Source organism: Diadema setosum, chromosome 16 (assembly GCF_964275005.1).
Source record: "Diadema setosum chromosome 16, eeDiaSeto1, whole genome shotgun sequence".
Lineage (NCBI taxonomy): Eukaryota > Metazoa > Echinodermata > Echinoidea > Diadematoida > Diadematidae > Diadema > Diadema setosum.
The window spans coordinates 17,512,238-17,532,706 of record NC_092700.1 but is presented as its reverse complement, the minus strand read 5'-3'; the positions used below and the strand labels follow the sequence as shown (position 1 = coordinate 17,532,706).

Sequence of the window (20,469 nt, the reverse complement as noted above, 5' to 3'; positions counted from 1 at the left end):
GCGTTACACCCAGACCTTCTACAAAACCTCGCTTTAAATGTTCGTCCTTTTGCCTCCGTAGGGTGTGTGATTTATGCACAATGGAAAAATACAAAGAACAGTGATCCGCTTTGTGCTTTCCACAAAGTGGATCAAGCATGTCTGAAGAATTAATATGTAACTTGATAGCATAGTATATGCCATCTTCAGCAGACATATTGAAGCTCTGAATGTTGTGGATCTGGAAAGAGACTGTTTATGTGCACATTTTATAGAGAAATACATCGTACCTTTTTCCTATGTCATTGCACTACATTTCATGTTTGACGAACGATGTACATTTACAGAGAAGTTAAACTTTGTCTTATTAGACAAACAAATTTAAATCAGATCTGTGTTTTAACTCGCATTATGATGTCGGCAAAAGTGTGGATCAAATCTTTATTTAATGATTTTATATACTTGGATCGCGTTAAGATAATGAACAACCTGCGCATGCTATGGAGATTCCCAGCCACTTGATGACGAATCGTACTCATGAAGCATGAAATATAGTGACATTGTGATAACCATTTAGGTACGTCATTTTATGTTGCACATAACTCTTTAACCTACTGAGAGCCAATACTAGGTTTTGTATTCAGACTTTATCTTCGAAGCGATCACCAAGACTCCTGTACCTATTGATCGATATTGACTATAATAAATCTGTGCAGCATTTTGTCTGATTTTGGCGTTCTTCGCAGTAGATCTTCGACGGTCGAAAAGACGTGCGCGAGCTTAGCATGTTTTGTTTGATTTGTTGTTACGCTTTACATCCCAGTAAGCCAATTACTTTCCCTAAAATTCCTCGTTTCGTGGAACAATTGACAACAATGTTTGTGATTAGGTCTGTAAAAAAATCCAAAGTAATACTGTACAAATTGTACACACCTTCGCGGCTGTCTATTCCCACTTCCGAAAGCTAATTAGTTTATGGCTTAACCCTATTTTACAGCCAGAGGTAAGACTGCCGCCTACAGTATTGGACAGTATTAGTAAGCTCTAGGGGTCAGTGGTCGTGTAAGGGTTAAACGATTGATTTAGAGTGTACCAGAGCGACAAATAGACCGCTATCCTTCGATTCACTTGAGCACACACCACCAGGAAGAAAGGCGTTCGCTCATCGCAGTTTAAAGAAACACTTATACAATCTGGTCATGAGCTGACAGCAACCTGCAGTTGCTGGTTATGAAATAGATGGAGGTGTTGTATAATGAGCTATTTCACAAATATTTGAAAATCATTTGAACGCAGTACATTGGAGCGGGTTTAGAACATTATATAGGAAAAATAAATGATACCTATTATTTCTTACCTTTGTTTGAAAGGTTGAGGTTTATAGGTATGAGAATTAATGTAAGAAGTTAGAACAGACCTATTGCATGTTAGACCAGGCGTCCACTAGGGAGCGGACAAGACGCGGACAAGCTCCGGAATGCAAATTTGGTATTCCGCACTCCTTCGGGAACCTGTCCGCACGTTCCTGAACGTGTCCGCTCACTGTCCTAAACATGTCCGGGCGTTTCCGCGCCTTCGGGAGAGAGAAAAATTTCCGCGTCCAAATTTTGATCGAGACCAAAATTTGGAAGCGGAAATGAACTCCTGACACCTTCGGCGACTTGTCCTGACGATGTCCTGAGGATGTCCCGCTTGTCCGGAACCCTTCCGCTCCTTCCGCACACGCTCCGGAAAGAATCCCGCGGTGTGGGGAAGCTTCGCGAATGAAAGCGGAAGACATCAGGAATGTTTTAGGACAGCGCGGAGCCGATGCGGATCTATATATGCAAGTGTCCGGAACCGATGCGGAAATGTTGTGATCCAGACACGAAAATGTCGACAGTTTCCGCGAGCGTCATGCCAATGAAACGCAAAATGAGCAAGAAGGGAGGCGAGGCCCCCATGCAAATATCCCCATCACAGGCACACCTTTCATCTAGTGATGAAGAACAGGTAAATCTAAGGAATTTCCGGTCCCAGAAGGCAAAGAAGAAGGTAGTATAGAGACTGTGCCAAAAGCAACCAGAAAGAAGTGAAATCAGCCCCCTAACTTCCTAGTAAGTTTGTGTTGATTTGATCTTTTCAGAAATTATTTTTCATCTGAGTGACTCTCCTGGTTCCTATTACTTACTATGGTACATTTTCCTTTATGTTGTTTTCGTATTTTATTTGCAAACAAACTAGGTTGTCCCATGTGACAGCCCAGCTGAAAAATCACAAAAGTAGGTGGAAGTACACTCAGAAAAAAAGCCTAGAATTTTTGGCTAAATATTAATGTATTATATAAACATGAACAAGTTGTCATTCATACGTAAATGCTTTCTAATGATACAACATATTAGAACAAAAGACAAATTCATCACACTAAAAAGCATGAATTCAATTGCAAAGATATACCTGTGGTTTCATTACAATGTAATATCTTTGAAGCCCAGAATAACAATGAAAGCTAAAGATGATGGAGGACAATGAAGAATTTTCTGTCACTTCAAAATTCAAGTGAAATGAGAGAAAAAGCAATAAATCATGAACTCGAAAAAGTGTTAAATTTCTGTCTTTCTTTCGTTTTTTGCTGAGTGTATATATTTAAGTACGCACATTAAGCATCACAAATCATTTCAGAAATATTCATTACCTGAATAATTTTTGTAGTTGTTATTACCTAATATTTTTTCTTCTCTTTTTGTTTTAGTTGCAAATAAACTCGATTGTCCAATTTGACAGCCCAGCTGAACCCCCCCCCCCAAAAAAAAAGGAAATTAAAGCAGGTTGAAAATATTTCCCCATTTTTACACTTCATTGACAATAGGCTAGTAAGCTCTAAGCATGAAAAAAAAATTCTCGGACTTGAAAATGTTCAAAAGTGATCAAAATAAGAGAGGGTTAGAGATGCACAAGGGTAAAAATGAGAGAAAGAAAAACAAAATAAATGATTAGGATCATTTTGGCATGCTCTACAGAAGTATCAGACAAAACATGTATATACTTCACGATGGATAAAGCACAGGTCAAAAAAAAAGGGAATAAAGAATATATATATATATATATATATATATATATATACATGTAAGTAACAAAACTGCAACAAAGTTCATGCTGTATTCACCAACAGTTTATTTCTTGTGAAGAAATAAGCCGTTGGTGAATAAACTTGCAGTTTTGTTACTTATCTTTTAATCTTGCCAACACGTGGACTACCTTATCAACATGATATATATATATACATATATATATACATACATTTACATTTACATATATATATATATATATATGGTTCAAAAAGTTTGCGAATATCATCCATGTGACTGTAGGCAGAGAAAAAATTGTTCTCCCAGATGAGACAAATTAAAAAGAAAAAAAATGAGTCGTCAGCCGACATGCAGACAATCCTATTCTTCGACTTTTGGTGGTCACATTTGTAAAATAATATTGACCAATCATATCAATATAATACCAGCAGCTACTGAGGAAGCACAACAAGGAGCATCAATGACGGCTAGCAGTCAAATGAGGAAAAGCCAAAGTCAGCGCCAAATTTATACCTTTCTATTTTCCTGGTATTGTCCGCAGTTTGTCCGCATGCCTAACTTGTGTTGTCCGGAAGGCATCCTGATTGTCCGCGTTCATTCCTGGTGTAATCCTAGATGTTTCCGCGCTGCTCGGCTACAATTAGCATATTCCGAGGTATTTCGTGCTCTTCCGGAGTGATTCCTAGGAATGTCCGCAGTCAGTCCGCGGACAGTCCGCGGACAGTCCTAGGAATGTCCCAGGACAAGCCGATTCACAAAGTTATTCCGCGTCTGTCGCGGACAGAATGCCGAAATGACAAAATTTGCTTCCGCAACCCTTCCGGGGCTTGTCCGCGCCCAAGTGGACGTCCGCCCAAATGCCGAAATGACAAAATTTGCTTCCGCAACCCTTCCGGGGCTTGTCCGCGCCCAAGTGGACGTCCACCCTTTAGATTCTACCATTTTTATCGTCGGTATTCACTGTTGTATTTCCTTCTCCTACATTTTACCTAGGACCATTTGCTGCCACAATTATACAATCGACAACTGGTATGTATTTTACATTTTTGTCTCTCACATGCTGCCTTTCTTTGAATATCTGTCATGTACACTAGCAGCAATTAATTTTGCAAAGTCAATTATAAAACAGAATCAAAGTTACGGGTAGGTATATTAACAAATTTATGATTCCTTATACACCTTTACTAGAATTCATAGGTTCGAAGGTATTCATTTGCGGTAACAACTCCGTACCGCTGTAATATACGACGTGGCCCATTTACATCGGTATTCACAAAGATGAACCATATTGTTTGTCGCCACGTAATTCAATGATTTTGCGGATATTTGACAAAGTATATGTTTTTTATGTTAAATGTTCAGTTTGTAATATGATATATTGCAAGATAACAATGTTGAAGTATATATGTATACATATATATATATATATATATATGCTATATGATATACACACACAAATATATATATATATATTATATATATATACAATAATAATGATAATGTATGTACAATATATATAAATTTGCGTGGATATATACAAGAATAAGTACGTATTCACGAAAATATTTTGAGTTACATTGTATCAACAACAAAGTAACTAAATATATAAATACGTAAAGACATGCACAGTGTTATACACTGTAATGATTCACTTTTTCGTCTGTTTATTCACAAAAAAAAAGTGCAACCGACGAATCAGGCGACTCTTGGAGCCAGCGCAATAGTGATTGGTAAGCAACAATGACAGCATTCTTGTGATTGGCATGTATAATCAACATTTAATGTTACCATTTGCTGTAAAGTTCAACAGTTACCAACGCATAGTTACTGGTATTAGATAGAATGTATCGAGACTCGAACGTTGATGGCTGCATTTCAGTTGGCGTTCTTCCTTGGTCAATTTGACCTAAATGAAAGATAATGAGGATGAAAATTATCGATACTGATGGCAGGGTACATTACAGTACAGGTTTAAAATTCGTCGATGTTCCTAATAAAATAGCTATGACTTTGATTTAATGTTTGAAATGACATTTGTTCGTTTTGCTTTTTGTGTATGCTTCTGAAACCAATCCTGGGAGAACAAGCTACACAGTTAAAGTATATACCTCTAAGTTTTCAAATAATTTCAGTGATCAAGAATGGACATGATGGAATGAATTCAGTGATTTGATTCAGACAACAACACACTAAATTCTGATTTCAGACTCACACTTCTCAAGTTATGTTCTGAATTCAAAGTTTCACTCGTTGTTTGACCCGTATAAAAGTACAAATAACCACGAGAAAATAACATGTGCATTTTTTTTTATTTTAGCAAGGCCTGTCTTGTTAGATAAGTATTATGTCTCTGAGATTCTTGTCAAGAAAACAATGCAGCCCGTGCATAACATGATACTTAATGTTTCTGGTAAACGTCCTGGTATTGTGTCATTTTAGTTGCAATTTAGACATAATGAGTGTGCTGTGATGACTGAAAACAGAGGGAAAAATATATATTCCTTACCTTTGTGACTGTGAGGAAAAAAATGTACCATAAAAAGAAAAAAATCATTTTTAATGTTATCAGTTAGAAAATTTTTTTTTCTCTCATCTGTTCCACAGTTGGTGTGGAGTTGGATGCCGTTGTGCGTCTTTCCAATAGAGCGTTTATTCCTGCGTACAATAATGACCTCTCACCGCAGTACATGGAATTATCACAAAATTTTACAAATACCGTAAGTTGGTGCTTATACTTCTTGTATGTTTTCTTTCTAAATTGATGATCAATGTTACCAACCATGTAATTTCATAGTGGCTTGCGATCCACTCCCGTTCATCAACCTTAGAGCAAGGCAACTAACTGTAAATGTCGTTACATGATTGGTCGACTTTGCCGTTTGCCCATGATGACACCATTTAATGAAAATGTTTTTTGTTTTGTGAGTGTGGGGGGGATGTGCATGTGTCAATAATTGATAAATTCAAAAGAATTACCAGTATTTTCAGTTTGCATCAAGCAAATTAACAATCTCTTGATCTCATTTGTCACACCTCCATTCCATGCATGTATACCCACCCCTCTGCCATTCAATTTGAGCTGCAGCAGGAATGCAGTTCTATCTGTTGAAATAAGTTCATAAAATTGGTTGATAAATACAGATAAAGAGTTCTCTAGACACATCCAAAAGTTGTATTTAACTGTGACAGTTTCGACGCCGGGCTGTCGTTTGAGAAAGATGACAGCCCGTCGTCGAAACCGTCACAAGTAAATACAACTTTTGGATGTCTATCGTGTCTATAGAACTCTTTATCTACGCAGGTCTATCTGCTTCACGGCTTAGAGTATTCAGAAGCCACTTAGACTAACATAGGGTGAAGCATTAAATCATTTATGAAATTCGTAGTAACGTGAAACTATTCATACAAGTCAGGTTTTTACAGCCTTTTCACTTTTGCAATCGAGGATGACTTGTATATTCACCGCCATCTTTAAACGGACTGGTATTTGAAAGCTGGTTATATAAAGCAGAGTCCTTCTAGAAGTAAAAATAATTTCTGGTGAGGTTTAATTGATTTTCTATATTTTTTTTTGTCCTGAGTGCAATTGAGCTAGAGGAAATATACAGAACTCCACATGTTGGTTCATCGATAGCAATTGTTCTCAATTTTAACTTATTATTGATTTCCAAACAGTGAAATGTATCTTTTAATTTTTATCTCTCTTGTTGGCTTTCAAAGGAGATTAATTTAGAATGTAAAGAATTCATATATATCTTTTCTCTTTCACTTTTCGTTCAGATGGATGCTGTGTTTTACAATAGCGATCTTCGCGATGTCTACAACGGTACACTCGTTAATGGTTTCAGGTAAAGCTAGTTGGATTGGTTCAACGTAAACCATTCACTGTACCTACGATTTAAAGGAGGAATGCACCTGTAAACATAACTCTGGACTATTGATTTACTGAATGTAGAAATATTAATGGAGCACATCCTTGAGTAGGCGAAAGTTTGAGGAGAATTGAATAAAACGTTCTGAAGTGAATTTTTAAGGTTCGGATGAAATCCATACGCCGTCATGGCTGGATAAGAATGTTATAACATTTCGTGATGTCACAGTAGAAAACGAAACAATATCAAAGAATATTAAGACAATTCTAAATATTCCCAATATTCTAGCACAATTTAAGAGCACTTGACATACCTCGGTCAGAATGCAGGGAGAGTAATATTACCCTTGTCCTGTTGTCAGTCAGTAACATGACGAGTGACTGTGCAGTTTTTATTATAAAAACATAAAGAGAGAGAGAAGGGGGGATACATTATGTATGTATGTATCTGAAGAACTTGCTTCCAAAAGGCGCTAAATCCATCATCTTTCAATGGATGTAGCGCCTTTTGGTTGCAAGTTCTTCATATATGTATATATATATATATATATATATATATATATATATATATATATATATATATATATATATATCATATGTATATGATTATGATATACCACAGATTGGAAGATGTACAGATAGATATAGATAAAGAGATAGGGAGGGAGATGTGTAGGCCCACTTATAATATATATATATATATATATATATATATATATATATATATGTATATATATATACTCAATAAATAAACATACTTTCAGAGCCGGCAGTGTCATCGTCAACTTTACCATCAAGCTGATATCAGTACCCACGCCACCGACCCCCAGCCCGGGAGCAACGGAGGCGATGACGACGGTGGGTTCGGCTGCAGACCGAATCCGACAGGTGCAGGGCCAGGTGGAGATCGCCATCAAGGATATAATCCGGGTGGCCGACGACAACGGTGACCTCGACGATCTCGGCATGGAGTCCACGACTTTGGAAGTCACTGACGGTGAATCTAGAGAGATCCAATATTTTCAATTTTCCCTTTATGATATTGCATTATGATTAGAAGGTTGAATTAAGGAGAACGACACGTACATTTAGAGTATAGAGTTTATCTGAATAACTTGTTTTTGTTCCTCTGATATTCTGTAGTTGGTGTGGATGTAACTGTTCTCACGACAACCTCCGCTCCTGCAACAACGTTACCTCAATCTACAACGCCACCGGGTAAGTTAACATGAAAAGCGCCCTTCGATTTCATCCTTGTATCCGTCTTTAGTAGAGCTGTACTTGGCTGTTTCTTACTTCACTATGTTTGGCGAGGGTCATTTATCTTTCTTTATATTTATCTTTCTTTATATGAATAAAATTTCTTTGTGAAAAAAATAACTTTCGGGGAATCAAAACTCGTCTTGCCCTCGAAAAATGAAATTGCACTCGCCATTTTTAGTGCAGTATCTCTGCGGATATAAAGTCCACAATCTCTCAATACTGAAGCTAACGCTTCTGGTCTGGTCCGCTGAAAGCCGCGATGATCTCTTTCACGCGAGGAACTTTATCCTTATTTCCTGCTTCAAATGTTGTTCAATAGTCGAAAAATTCACCTTTTTTATGTGCATGGGAAATACTTCTCAAAACGATTGCATATTGTATAGATCCAATATGATAAGCAGGAGTGTAAGTGTAAATATGATTAAGCTAAATGAAATGCATCATGCTGGAAATTTACAACTTTATACTATTTCGCTTGAGTCCTGGTGCAGGTTACAACTGACAAAGGAAGGGGATTAGTAATCTCCAATAATCTATTATCTCATTTCTGTCGTCAAGACAATGAGCCTCCCACTATCACATGCCCGGATGATGTTACCGTGGAGACGGAGCCCGGCGAGGCTTTCGGGACCGCATCTTGGAGCAATCCCACGGCCGTGGACAACTCTGGCCAGGTCACCGTCGAAACGGACTTCCTGCCCGGCGAGCTGCCCATCGGCACTCGGACAATCACTGCTACGGCCACTGATGCCGCGGGGAACACTGCTCAGTGTACCTTCTTGGTTACTGTTGTTGGTAAGTCGATTTTTTTTTCCCAGCGAGTATTGCAACACTCATGGTATAGTTTTTTCCTTGTGTTATGGTCACTTATACACAGTTAGATGAATAGAGATGTGACCCGTTAAAACTTTCCATGGTGACTATCGCAGACGGAGAATTCGACAGCAAAACCATGCGGTATAGTCTTTTAAAAGACAGATAGGCGTGGGAAAGGATAGGTGAGTGGAGAGAAAACGGGCATTCTTCTGCCATGAATCAGTTCAGAGAGTAACTGGTATAGAGATAGAGGTAGAGAAAATATGAGTAAACCCTGCTGGAAAGAACACAGTGTCACATAATGTGAAACACGGTGTGAAACATAGTGTGAACACATTTTGAACACAGTGTGATTTTTTTTTTCATATTGCTAAATTCGACCTTTTAAACATTGTGAACACATTTTGAACTATCAATTCACAGCGGGAAACGGAACATTACTATGTGAACTCTCTGTGAAAGAATCACACCACAGTGTGAAATCATCTTCACATTGTTAAATCCGAACGTTTTCACAAAGTCGACTATGTGAACACATTATGAACACACTGTGGGACACTGTGTTCTCTTAACTTTACAGAATGGATGTGAGGATGCATCATGTTGCTAATCACTTCTGCTCTCGGTGTCACTTGTATGGGAAAAGAGGATGCAATGATCAGCGGATAATCTGGAAATCATGAAAACAACTGCATTTACTTATACTTATAAACAAAGGAACAAACTCAACGGGCGGGGAGGGGCAGGGATAGCTGATGTTAGGGAAAGAATGATGCGGATGACGAAATGAATGAGTTGATGTGGACTGATTGAAAAGAGAAAAGGAAGCTTAAGAAATGAACAACAGCAAAGTGAAGCCATGTAGGATCCCTGCAGGAACATTCCTAATATTTAATTCCGTCCTCGACCTTTATCTTAACCAGATGCCGAACCTCCGACGGCGATCTGCCCGAATGACGTCACATCCGGCACCGATGTCGGCAAGGACTACGCTACGGTCTCCTGGACGAATCCGCAGGGCAGCGACAACTCGGGCTCAGTCGAGAGCGTCTCCACGGACACGGCGGAAGGACAGTTTGCCATCGGCAGTCACGTGATCACCGTGACAGTCGTGGACAGTGCGGGTCTTGAGGGGCAATGCACTTTTACTGTTACTGTGCAAGGTAAAGGCAGCCTTACCTTATACACCTACCGAAACTTATCCGTGCTGCGAAAAGGCGTTTTGACTTAAGCTATCCAAGGCGTCTCTGTCTTTCCTAGTTTAAGGTAGACCTATGAATAAGAGCACGTATTAACCAATTAAGAACCTGTAATAATTGTCCTAGTAATTGGATGTCCGGTCTTGAATTCAGTCAGGATTTTGTGACCCTCTCAGCATTATTTCTTCCAACATCAGATCCAGTGCGTTGTTCAGTAATTCGCATTTTAATGTCGTACCATATCCGTTCTTATTTATCCTTTTCCATTGTAATCTACATCGTATTGATTGTTGTACATTCTAATGAAAAGAAGTATAAGTGAACTGATAATACAATCATATAGAGTATTCATGTTTGTTGTGGTTTTGTGAGTTTCTTTATCATAATGTTTGGTAGCCGGTGTTTATCGGGAAAAATGGCAAAAGAAAAAGTGTAGCAAATCTAAGATTACCAACAACTCTCATCTGATATAGACGACGAAGCTCCGGTCTTGACGTGTCCGGACACCATCCAAGCGACCACGGATGCCGACGCCCCGACATCGGTCGTGACGTGGACGGTAACCGTGGACGACAACTCCGGCGAGACTCCGACCGTGACCTCCTTGCCTCCGTCGGGCGGAAGCTTCGCCATCGGTTCACACACGGTGTTCGCTAGTGCCACGGACTCCAGCGGGAACACGGGCCAATGCACTTTCAATGTTGAAGTCTCAGGTGTGTAACATGCGATTAATTACTTCCGACTGTGATCTTTGCGTTGTTCACTAGACTGTAGCTCCACCAACTTATTCGTTTATCCTACTCCCCTGTTAATGTTCATCCTGTGGTATTTGAAATTTTACAGAAAATCGAGTAATCTCAAAATATTTCCCCAAGTCCCCTGAGGCATTTACCACACTGTATCTGAAGCGGTATGGTCACTATTGGTCAGGTATTGTCGGCTCCATTATGACGTATGTCACGGTGTATTTTCGGCTCGCGAATGTTTTTCACTATGGTAATTATTCTTACGATTTGCAGTATGCTCTTGGTTTCCTGGCGGAAACTCTGTCAACTGTGATTAATAATTAATCACAAGTGACTAATAAATATGGAGCTGATTTGAGGGAGGATATCCCCATTGTTTGCAAATGACGTAAGTTACATTATGGATAGTGGCGAGAGAGTTTTCTTCTTTTTTTGTGTGGACCGATCGAGTGTTCATTCATGATGAGCCATGAAGTCTTTTCGGCAGCAATGTGATGTCGCCATGTTGTTACCTTGCTCGCTTCACCCATCACAGATGCACAGGCTCCTACCCTCTCCTGTCCGTCGGACATCACACAGCCGGCAGACCAGGGGGCAGTGACCACCACTGTCACCTGGTCCATCACGGCCACCGACAACTCCGGGGAATCCCCGACCATCACGTCATCCCACCAGCCCGGCCTCTACAGTCTGGGAAGCGTCAGTGTGGTTGCCACGGCAACGGACTCTGCCGGCAATGCGGCAACTTGCACTTTCGGCCTCCAGGTGACAGGTGAGCATGCCTACACACCGTCAAGGTTGAATGGATGTATGATTGTGCTACCGCTTCACACTAAACACGCTGAAAGAACTCTGTAACATACAACCAATGACGCTGACATGACACCGTTGGAGAGCACATCGATGTTGTCAAGTTATCAACACGCTCTTACTTTCTTCATTTGAAATTAGTTGATTGTACCGAAATACTTCTGGAAACCATTTTTTTTTTTTACTTTCCGTTAATTCCCAAGCAAGTACATTTATTACCATAAGATATAACTCAATATATATCTGTGATTTGATAAGTAAAAACACATTTTCATTCTTCCACATAAACAAAGTGTGCTTGGACTTTTATTCAAAAGAAAGATGCGTTTTAATGATGGATGATAACTGAAATCTTTGACAGACGAAGAGGCACCAACCATCACTTGCCCCGATAACATAGTGACCGAAGCAGACGCTGGTCAGCCGTCCACCATCGTCTCCTGGCTGGGACCATTCGGTCAGGACAACTCCGGCCAAGTGACCGTCTCATCGGACAACTCTCCCGGCCTGATGACCATTGGTGTCGTAACGGTCACTGGCACGGCGGTGGACGGGTCGGGCAACACAGCGCAGTGTTCGTTTACCATCACGGTCCAAGGTTAGATTAATGGGGGTTCACATAAAACAAAAAAGATGACATAAATGGTTTAATTAAGCACTTAAATCTGTGAGTGCCTTCTTGATGTTGCTCATCATAGTATAAATTAGGTAGGACTGTCGAATGGAAAGACATTGGCATAATGCATAAAATCATGGTTTTCAAAAGAATGTCTTGGGTTGGAATCTTGCGGAGTGCATTTACCCTTGGACAAGCTGTATCCCCCCCCCCCTTCTGCAGATACGTATTTGGTACGTGACGAAAAATCATTTAAAGACAGAGTCTTTTGATAATAGCAACACTGAAGAGATTACGTGTACATTTACTCAATGAGACCATATTTTACTTTGATAGTGATGATAGTCATTATCATGATCATTATCATTGTCCTTAAAATACAACATATTGGAAAAAAGGTCTTTGTCTTCAAAGATAGAATCAATGTCTTAATTACTTGCATATTTAACCCCTGATATTTCTGCGTTAATCTCTGTTTTGCTGGCCACAAACTAAAGTTTTGTCAATCTCTGTTTTGCTGTATTTGCTGGTCACAAACTACAGTCCTGTTCATCTCTGTTTTGCTCTGTTTTGCTGGTCACAAACTACAGTCCTGTGTAACCATTTGGCTTCCATTAGACAGATATGAAAGTAGAGAGGGAGAGAGTGGGAAGGGCGGGGGAGGGGAGGGGGAGGAGTGAGAAGTGTGAGAGGGAGTGAGAGGGTGAATGGGGTGGGGAATACCTGTGTGTAGATATTTGAAGTTATAACATCTCACCCCAGAATGTTGACAATGGTACTCTCGTACATTACAGACTTGGAGGATCCAGTGCTCCAGTGCCCAGATGACGTCACAGCAGTCTTGTCTTCAGACCCTGTTACCTGGGACGACCCACAAGCCACGGACAACTCGGGGTCCATTGATAGTCTCGTCACCAGTCCCTCTGCTTCTGACCTGACCCTGGGAACTACCACCGTCACCGTAGTCGCCACAGATCCCTCGGGAAACTCGGCCGAGTGTCGCTTTAACGTGACTTTGACAGGTTTGTGGCTAGGCTGGAATTGCTGAAACGAGTAATGACATCAACATCATGAACAGTTGGCAGTACCCAAATTATGAAAGGAAGAAAATGTATGATTTTATTAATTGTCTCATGCAAAGGAAGTAAGTCAGTTTGATATTCCGATGGCAGGGATGCTGATGATGGTTAAAGTACAGTATTATGATATTGTGTGATTTGAGTTCAAAAGAGGAAGTCCATTCAACAACTACAACATTACGTAATACTCACATACTTGGATCTTAGACAAGGATATAATACAAATTGTTAGGTTGAAGTATGATTGTGAACCACATAAAATGATGCACCGACAAAACAATGTGGAACAGACCATACTCAATCGCATGGAGACCTAACTTCGAGAGTCAAATTATCCACTGTTTATCACTACACCAGTGTTGTAATCACTTTTGTGGTTGATTTTCATCACATAAAATTTACGTCTTTAACAACATTATATAACCTAGAATTAATGTCAAATAGCGTTCCAACATGAACATGCACAGAGGATATATATATATTTTTAAATGGCAGATGGATCAAATTATTTCCTCCAAGCGAACATTTGTCTTTGAAATTGTTATGCTTAATATGCTATGATGAGTTTGGTTCTGATATATTTTTTTTTTTCAGACGGAGAGGCTCCGATTATCCAATGCCCCGATAACGTGACGGTCACTGTTGCCGATGGTCAATCCACTGCCCCTGTAACGTGGTCAGAGCCGACGGCCACGGATAATTCCGGCCAAGTGACCATCTCCACTGACCTGTCACCTGGCACGTATCCGATCGGCCAGCAGACGGTCACCGCCACTGCCACGGACACGGAGGGTAACCAGGCAACGTGCACTTTTGAGGTCACGGTCATCGGTAGGTATAAAATGTGTCCGATGCCGTCTGACAAAATAGTGTGGACGATTCATGCAGATGTAGGCCGATTGATTTCTCGCTCGCTGTATTGGTGGTATCATTTCCAGTGCACATCACGAGTTCGACACCCACGAATCGTACAGCCCATTAATCATACAGCCAACGAGATATACAGCCCACGAGTCGTACAGATCATGAGTCCGACACTGGGCAAAAAAAGGCACTCGAGTTCGAAATAAGCAAACAAGACCCAAGAGACCGACACATTAAGCCCCACAATGTATGTCGAACTCATGGGCCTTATTTGCCTAGTGTCAAACTCGTGGGTTGTATGACTCATGGACCTTTATTTCATGTCGTATGACTCGTGGGTGTCGGTCCCGTGGGACGAACCCATTTCTTTCTAATACTTGTGACGGCCTCTCATTGCTTCACTAAGGTGACTTGAAATGAGAGATGGAACGGAACCCAAAGTATATGTTTATCGAGGGAATGCAGCAATATTAGTAGAATTAACACATCAGCAAAGTTTCAGAAAAACAGGACAATCCATTGAAAAGCTTTGAATGATAAAGATTCTGTGCTGCCATCGCTTGATTAGAAGACTACTACAATTTATTATGTTATGGATGTACAACGATATAAAGAAAATACAAATGCAATTCAATATATCGTCACCTTCTTAGTAAAATAAAACGACGCTTCACTTACTTTTTCAGAGGCGGGGGAATCGGCTGTAACATATGTCAGTAAAAAGTCAAGGGAATGTGTACCGTTCACAAAAATTAAATTTTGTGGGAGAGAATAAAACCGTAATATGTCACTTATGTCAACCTCATCATAGATTAAAGGGTGTGTACAGTTCTGGTTGAGGTGAAGATATAGCTTTTAACGTTTTGTGAGATATTCAGAAACCACTCTATGAGATGTGAAAGAGCATGCAGTTCTAAGGGGTATCAAAAGTTTATTTGATGAAAATCGTTTTTGAAATGGCTGATATATCCAAAAACAAGGTGAAACAAAGAGATACTGATAAAGTTGGGGCATGTCGCCTTTTATTATTAACACTTTTTTTTAATATCTCAGCCATTTGAAAACCAATTTTCATCAAATAAATGTTGAATCCTTCTTAAAATTACACGCTCTTTCATATTTCATAAGAGGCTTTTCATTATATCACTTAGGAATGTTCAAAACATGAATCCCTACCTCAACCACTACTGTACAGTCCCTTTAAAATCATCACACGGAAATTGACTTAAATCAGAGGTACAAGATTATACGTGTTACTGTATCTCCCGATATATACTTCCGAGTTAGATATGGTGACTTAGGTCATACGGCCTAACCGTATATTCTGTGAGAGATTCCTTACTAGGTTTGCCTATTTTCAGATGCCGAACCGCCAGTCATTACGTGCCCCGATGACGTAGTTGTAACGGTCAGCGAAGGTCAGTCATCTGCCAGTGTGTCGTGGACAGAGCCGACAGCAAGTGACAACTCTGGCCAAGTCACCGTCACCTCTGACATCTCACCGGGCGACTTCCCCATTGGTCAGCAAGTGGTCACCTCCACTGCCGTTGATCCGTCGGGCAATATGGCGACGTGCTCCTTCGACGTCACAATACAGGGTGCGATTTGATTGGCTCTTGCTGGAGTAGTTTTTTTTTTTCTTTGTGCTGGAATTGTTTAGTCAAGATCATCACAAATATAATTCATTTCTTGCTCTTTGTTGCTTCACCTTTTGAGGCACCGTATTTGTTATATCCATGCAAATGATTTTGACTGTCGTTGGATGTTTGATGTGTGAGAAGACAAAACGTTGCATCTAGTAGCCTGAATGATATTGTGATCAACAGGGTAGTAAGTTGCACATCTCGTTTCCATGAAACTAGTGATGGCTCCATTAATATTCAATGTATTCTTTATTATGTCTGTTCAGGAGTGATTTTAGTTGGAAATTAAGTGCATGGTACAATGTATCATAGTCGCATATTATGTAGGTTATACCCCTAGTCCACAAAGATTTTCTGTCATCGGTCACTCATCGGAATTTGAATCATTGGAATTGTTTAGTCAAGATCATCACAAATATAATTCATTTCTTGCTCTTTGTTGCTTCACCTTTTGAGGCACCGTATTTGTTATATCCATGCAAATGATTTTAACTGTCGTTGGATGTTTGATGTGTGAGAAGACAAAACGTTGCATCTAGTAGCCTGAATGATATTGTGATCAACAGGGTAGGAAGTTGCACATCTCGTTTCCATGGAAACTAGTGATGGCTCCATTAATATTCAATGTATTCTTTATTACGTCTGTTCAGGAGTGATTTTAGTTGGAAATTAAGTGCATGGTACAATGTATCATAGTCGCATATTATGTAGGTTATACCCCTAGTCCACAGAGATTTTCTGTCATCGGTCACTCATCGGAAGCAAAGTTAATCGCTTCCGGCCACCCACTGGAGAAGTGTATCGAATCGCAGGCCAATGGATCCGACTGGTGTTGGTCGACTACCAGGTCAGTGTCAGACATGTCGGGGCGTGATCAGATGAGGCAATATCGGATCACGAGCGACATGTCTGACACTCATCTGAAAGTCGAATATCCTTTTGGCGCACTGGTATCCGTCTAGCATAGTGGGTATGATCTAGTGCGTGGAACCAGGGGCCCAGCTCTGTCAGAGCATCGAGGTACACCATCAACGATTCCTGCCTGAGAGAACGCACATACACTAGAACCAACAGTTCTAGTTCCAGCACAGTTGCCCAGTAGCGAAACTGGGGGATGTTGTCTCATCTGTGGCGACACCAGTCTTCAAACGCGGGAAGGTCCTCTGCATCCCTGGTTTCTCCCGGACAGTAGTGGTTGTAGGCATGGTGTTGCAGGATGTAGGGCCTACAGTGCTGCTGCAGTCACTTGATGTGCTCTTCTTGTGCGCAAGACATGAGATGCTCGCAGGAATGAGTCTGCTGTCCCTGCTGTCGCAATCTCAGCTTGCACAAGTGCTTGCACCAAACCATTCCCTTGCAGTCAGTCCCCCAGTGTTTTCAGTGCCGCCATCTCTATGTGGAGACCACCAAACATCACTACTATGTCGTCTTCATAACTCTCCGGCCGCTTCCACTGTATCTGCTTGGCCAAAGCAAACAGTGGCTGATCAAAGGTGACCAGTGGTGTCTGTCCAGGATTCAGGTGTTCTACAGCATTAGATCCTAAGATAACGACAAATGTAGATCGAGAAGCGGCCATGTAATATAAAGCAGCCATTTTGAAATCCAATATGGCGGCCATTGGTGAAAATACGCAACGCAGATTGTTACCATTGGATTCCTTGACCCCGAAAACATACATTTAGAAACCAGAATCGAGTCAATAATTAGACCCAGAGATAATCGCAAATGTAGTTTTCAAATGGCGGCCATTTTGAAATCCAATATGGCGGCCCATTGGTGAAAATACGCAATGCAGATTGTTACCACTGGATTCCTTGCCACCCCCCCCCCCAAAAAAAAAAAATATATATATATATACATTTAGACATCAGAATCGAGTCAATAGCAGCATTAGACCCAGAGATAATCGCAAATGTAGATTTCAAATGGCGGCCATTTTGAAATCCAATATGGCGGGCATAAAGAGAGAATTCCAAGTAGCCCAATATCTGAAAATGTTAGCAATATGTTAATGTACATTTGTGCCAAATTTGGTGCTTGTATCACAAAATGCACAATAGGTTTGGTATGCTGCTCCACTATAATCCATATATAGAGGGGAAAAAAATAAAATCGATCATAGGAGTGTAATGTATGAAATTATAATCTCGGTCGCAAATGGGAAAATGCTGTGTCCTGAGTGGGTGATATACTAATCGGCTATTTCAAACGCCAAAATGATTATCTGTTTTACAGATAACGAAGTCATGATTATATCTCTTTTACAACTAACGAAGCAATGTATGGTTATATCTCTTTTACAGATAACGAAGCACCCACGATATTCTGCCCAGACGATATCAACGTTGTTGTCGCGACCGGCGCGTCGACGGCGAATGTTTCCTGGTCCCAACCGACCGCCACTGACAATTCGGGCGAGGTGTCTGTCACTACTGACCTTTCACCCGGAACTTACCCCATCAGCCACCAGACTGTGACCGCCACGGCAACGGACTCGTCCGGGAACCAGATTACTTGCAGCTTTGATGTAGCTGTCATAGGTGTGGTAATCATTTTGTTTTTGAACAAATTTGCTGTGTAGCACAGTTATCTTTTTTTTTTTCATCTTCAGAGACATTACATACCATGCAAGATTTGACATTACCTGTGGACCGGTGGACCGAGACCAGTAAAAATCTATGTAGGGCCTCCTGATGTCGAATAAGGCCCATCGGGCACTCAGTATTCAACATGGATTGCTATGTTTCCGTTTGTTTTGGAGCTCCAAAGTTCCAGATTTAAAGACTTAGTGGCCCCAACTGGCCACCAGAGAAAAAAAGTTAGTGTTGAGCCCTATTTTATGTTTTTACCAGACGTGATAACTATTTACCGTACAGTTGACATGATAAAACCGACTGTGTATTTGAAATTGAACCATGGAACTAATGAGAAAATACAATTTGGTAAAATGGCCCAAAATGGTTTTGGATTTGGAAAAAAAAAAAAGATGCCCGGTTCCTCGCGAATACAACTTTTATTGTAAGAAAGTGTATACACAATATAACATAAACTAACTAAACTAACACGACTCTTACACGATGTGAAAATGTTTCAAAATAGCATTTCAGTAAATATTGTAGGCAGGTATGTAACAATATATTTTCATCATACCTTAATAGAGGAGCATTATCATTGCAAGGTTTGCATTACGAGCCTTTCAGACAATCTGCTCTGTACAATACTTAAATAAGTGTCCCACTGTTGCCAAGATAATTAACATGAATTAATTCTCGGAAAAGTACTCACTTAATTCCACCTGTTCTCACAGATATGGAGCCGCCGGTGGTCAGTTGTCCAGCTAACAGGACACGCGAACTCAGCCCCGGCGCTAGTGACGTCACGGTATCCTGGAGTGACCCCGTTGCCACGGACAACTCGGGGTCAATCTTCCAGATCAGCACCGACCCTGTATCCAATGTATTCACGGTGGGAACTCATACGGTCACAGTGACGGCCTACGATCCGTCCGGCAACCCATCCTCGTGTGTTTTCTACGTCACAGTCTATGGTGAGTTTACTCACACCCACCTCCTTTAAGTGCTGCTACTGATGTACGTGAGATGATCATGATAATGATTATGATAGTAACCATGGTGTGTGATGATAACAATGATGACAAATATAAAAGTTTGATTGAAAAAAAATGATAAAGAGAAGATAACTATGAAAATGTCCATCTTGTTCTTATAGCTGCTACGCCTCCCGAGGTCACGTGTCCAGACGTCATACTGCGGCAGTTGGTGGAGGGGAGAATTGTTGTCATGGTGACGTGGAGCGTGACAGCCTATGACAACCTTGACGGTCCGGTGGCGGTGTCGTCATCACTACATCAGGGGAATTTCCCGGTGGGGACGTACCTGGTCGTTCACACAGCGGTAGACGCGGTCGGCAACGTCGGCCAGTGTAGCACAACTATCATTGTCATCGGTAAGTGCTTTACACGTGTATGTGTCTGTGTGAACCTTGGGTTATAGGAATCACAAAGTGTCGAGCGAATGAGATGTGAAGGCATCTTAACTCTTTCTATGCCAGTGAGTCAAATATGGACAAATTTCACAGGCATACCCATGGACAGGAAGCAAACGTGGCGCATAGAGGGTTAAGAAGCTTGGAGACGAGCGGAAGTGGCCAGGTTGTTGTAAATAAATATGAACTTGAACTTGAACTTGAAATACAATCTACATTTATCTACCGCATGACTATCTCTCTGTTTCTCTCCCCGTACACACACAGACACAGACACAGAAAAGACGGACAGACAGACAGACAGACACACATGTCACACACACACACACACACACACACACATATATATATATATATATATATATATATATATATATATATATATATAAACAAAGAGAGGGAAAACTGCAAAGAAAATGGGTTTTCATCGGGATTCGAACCCGAGACCTCCGGATTACTAGACCGGTGCTCTACCGACTGAGCTATTGAAAGCCCTTGTTCGGTGTT

General features: G+C 40.7%; 1 protein-coding gene across 1 annotated transcript in view; it reads left to right on the top strand.

The window, feature by feature from the left end:
* LOC140239638 (uncharacterized) overlaps positions 1-20,469 on the top strand; it is a 56,314-nt gene that overhangs the window by 6,693 nt on the left and 29,152 nt on the right. Inside the window, exons 3-19 of the mRNA XM_072319468.1 lie at positions 5,652-5,764; positions 6,828-6,895; positions 7,683-7,915; positions 8,062-8,136; positions 8,740-8,976; positions 9,921-10,160; positions 10,670-10,909; positions 11,478-11,714; positions 12,114-12,350; positions 13,163-13,390; positions 14,042-14,278; positions 15,673-15,909; positions 16,666-16,904; positions 17,315-17,447; positions 18,261-18,497; positions 19,265-19,504; positions 19,687-19,923. Coding sequence (XP_072175569.1) covers positions 5,652-5,764; positions 6,828-6,895; positions 7,683-7,915; positions 8,062-8,136; positions 8,740-8,976; positions 9,921-10,160; positions 10,670-10,909; positions 11,478-11,714; positions 12,114-12,350; positions 13,163-13,390; positions 14,042-14,278; positions 15,673-15,909; positions 16,666-16,904; positions 17,315-17,447; positions 18,261-18,497; positions 19,265-19,504; positions 19,687-19,923 — 3,468 coding nt within the window. The remainder of the gene's footprint in view (positions 1-5,651; positions 5,765-6,827; positions 6,896-7,682; positions 7,916-8,061; positions 8,137-8,739; positions 8,977-9,920; positions 10,161-10,669; positions 10,910-11,477; positions 11,715-12,113; positions 12,351-13,162; positions 13,391-14,041; positions 14,279-15,672; positions 15,910-16,665; positions 16,905-17,314; positions 17,448-18,260; positions 18,498-19,264; positions 19,505-19,686; positions 19,924-20,469) is intronic.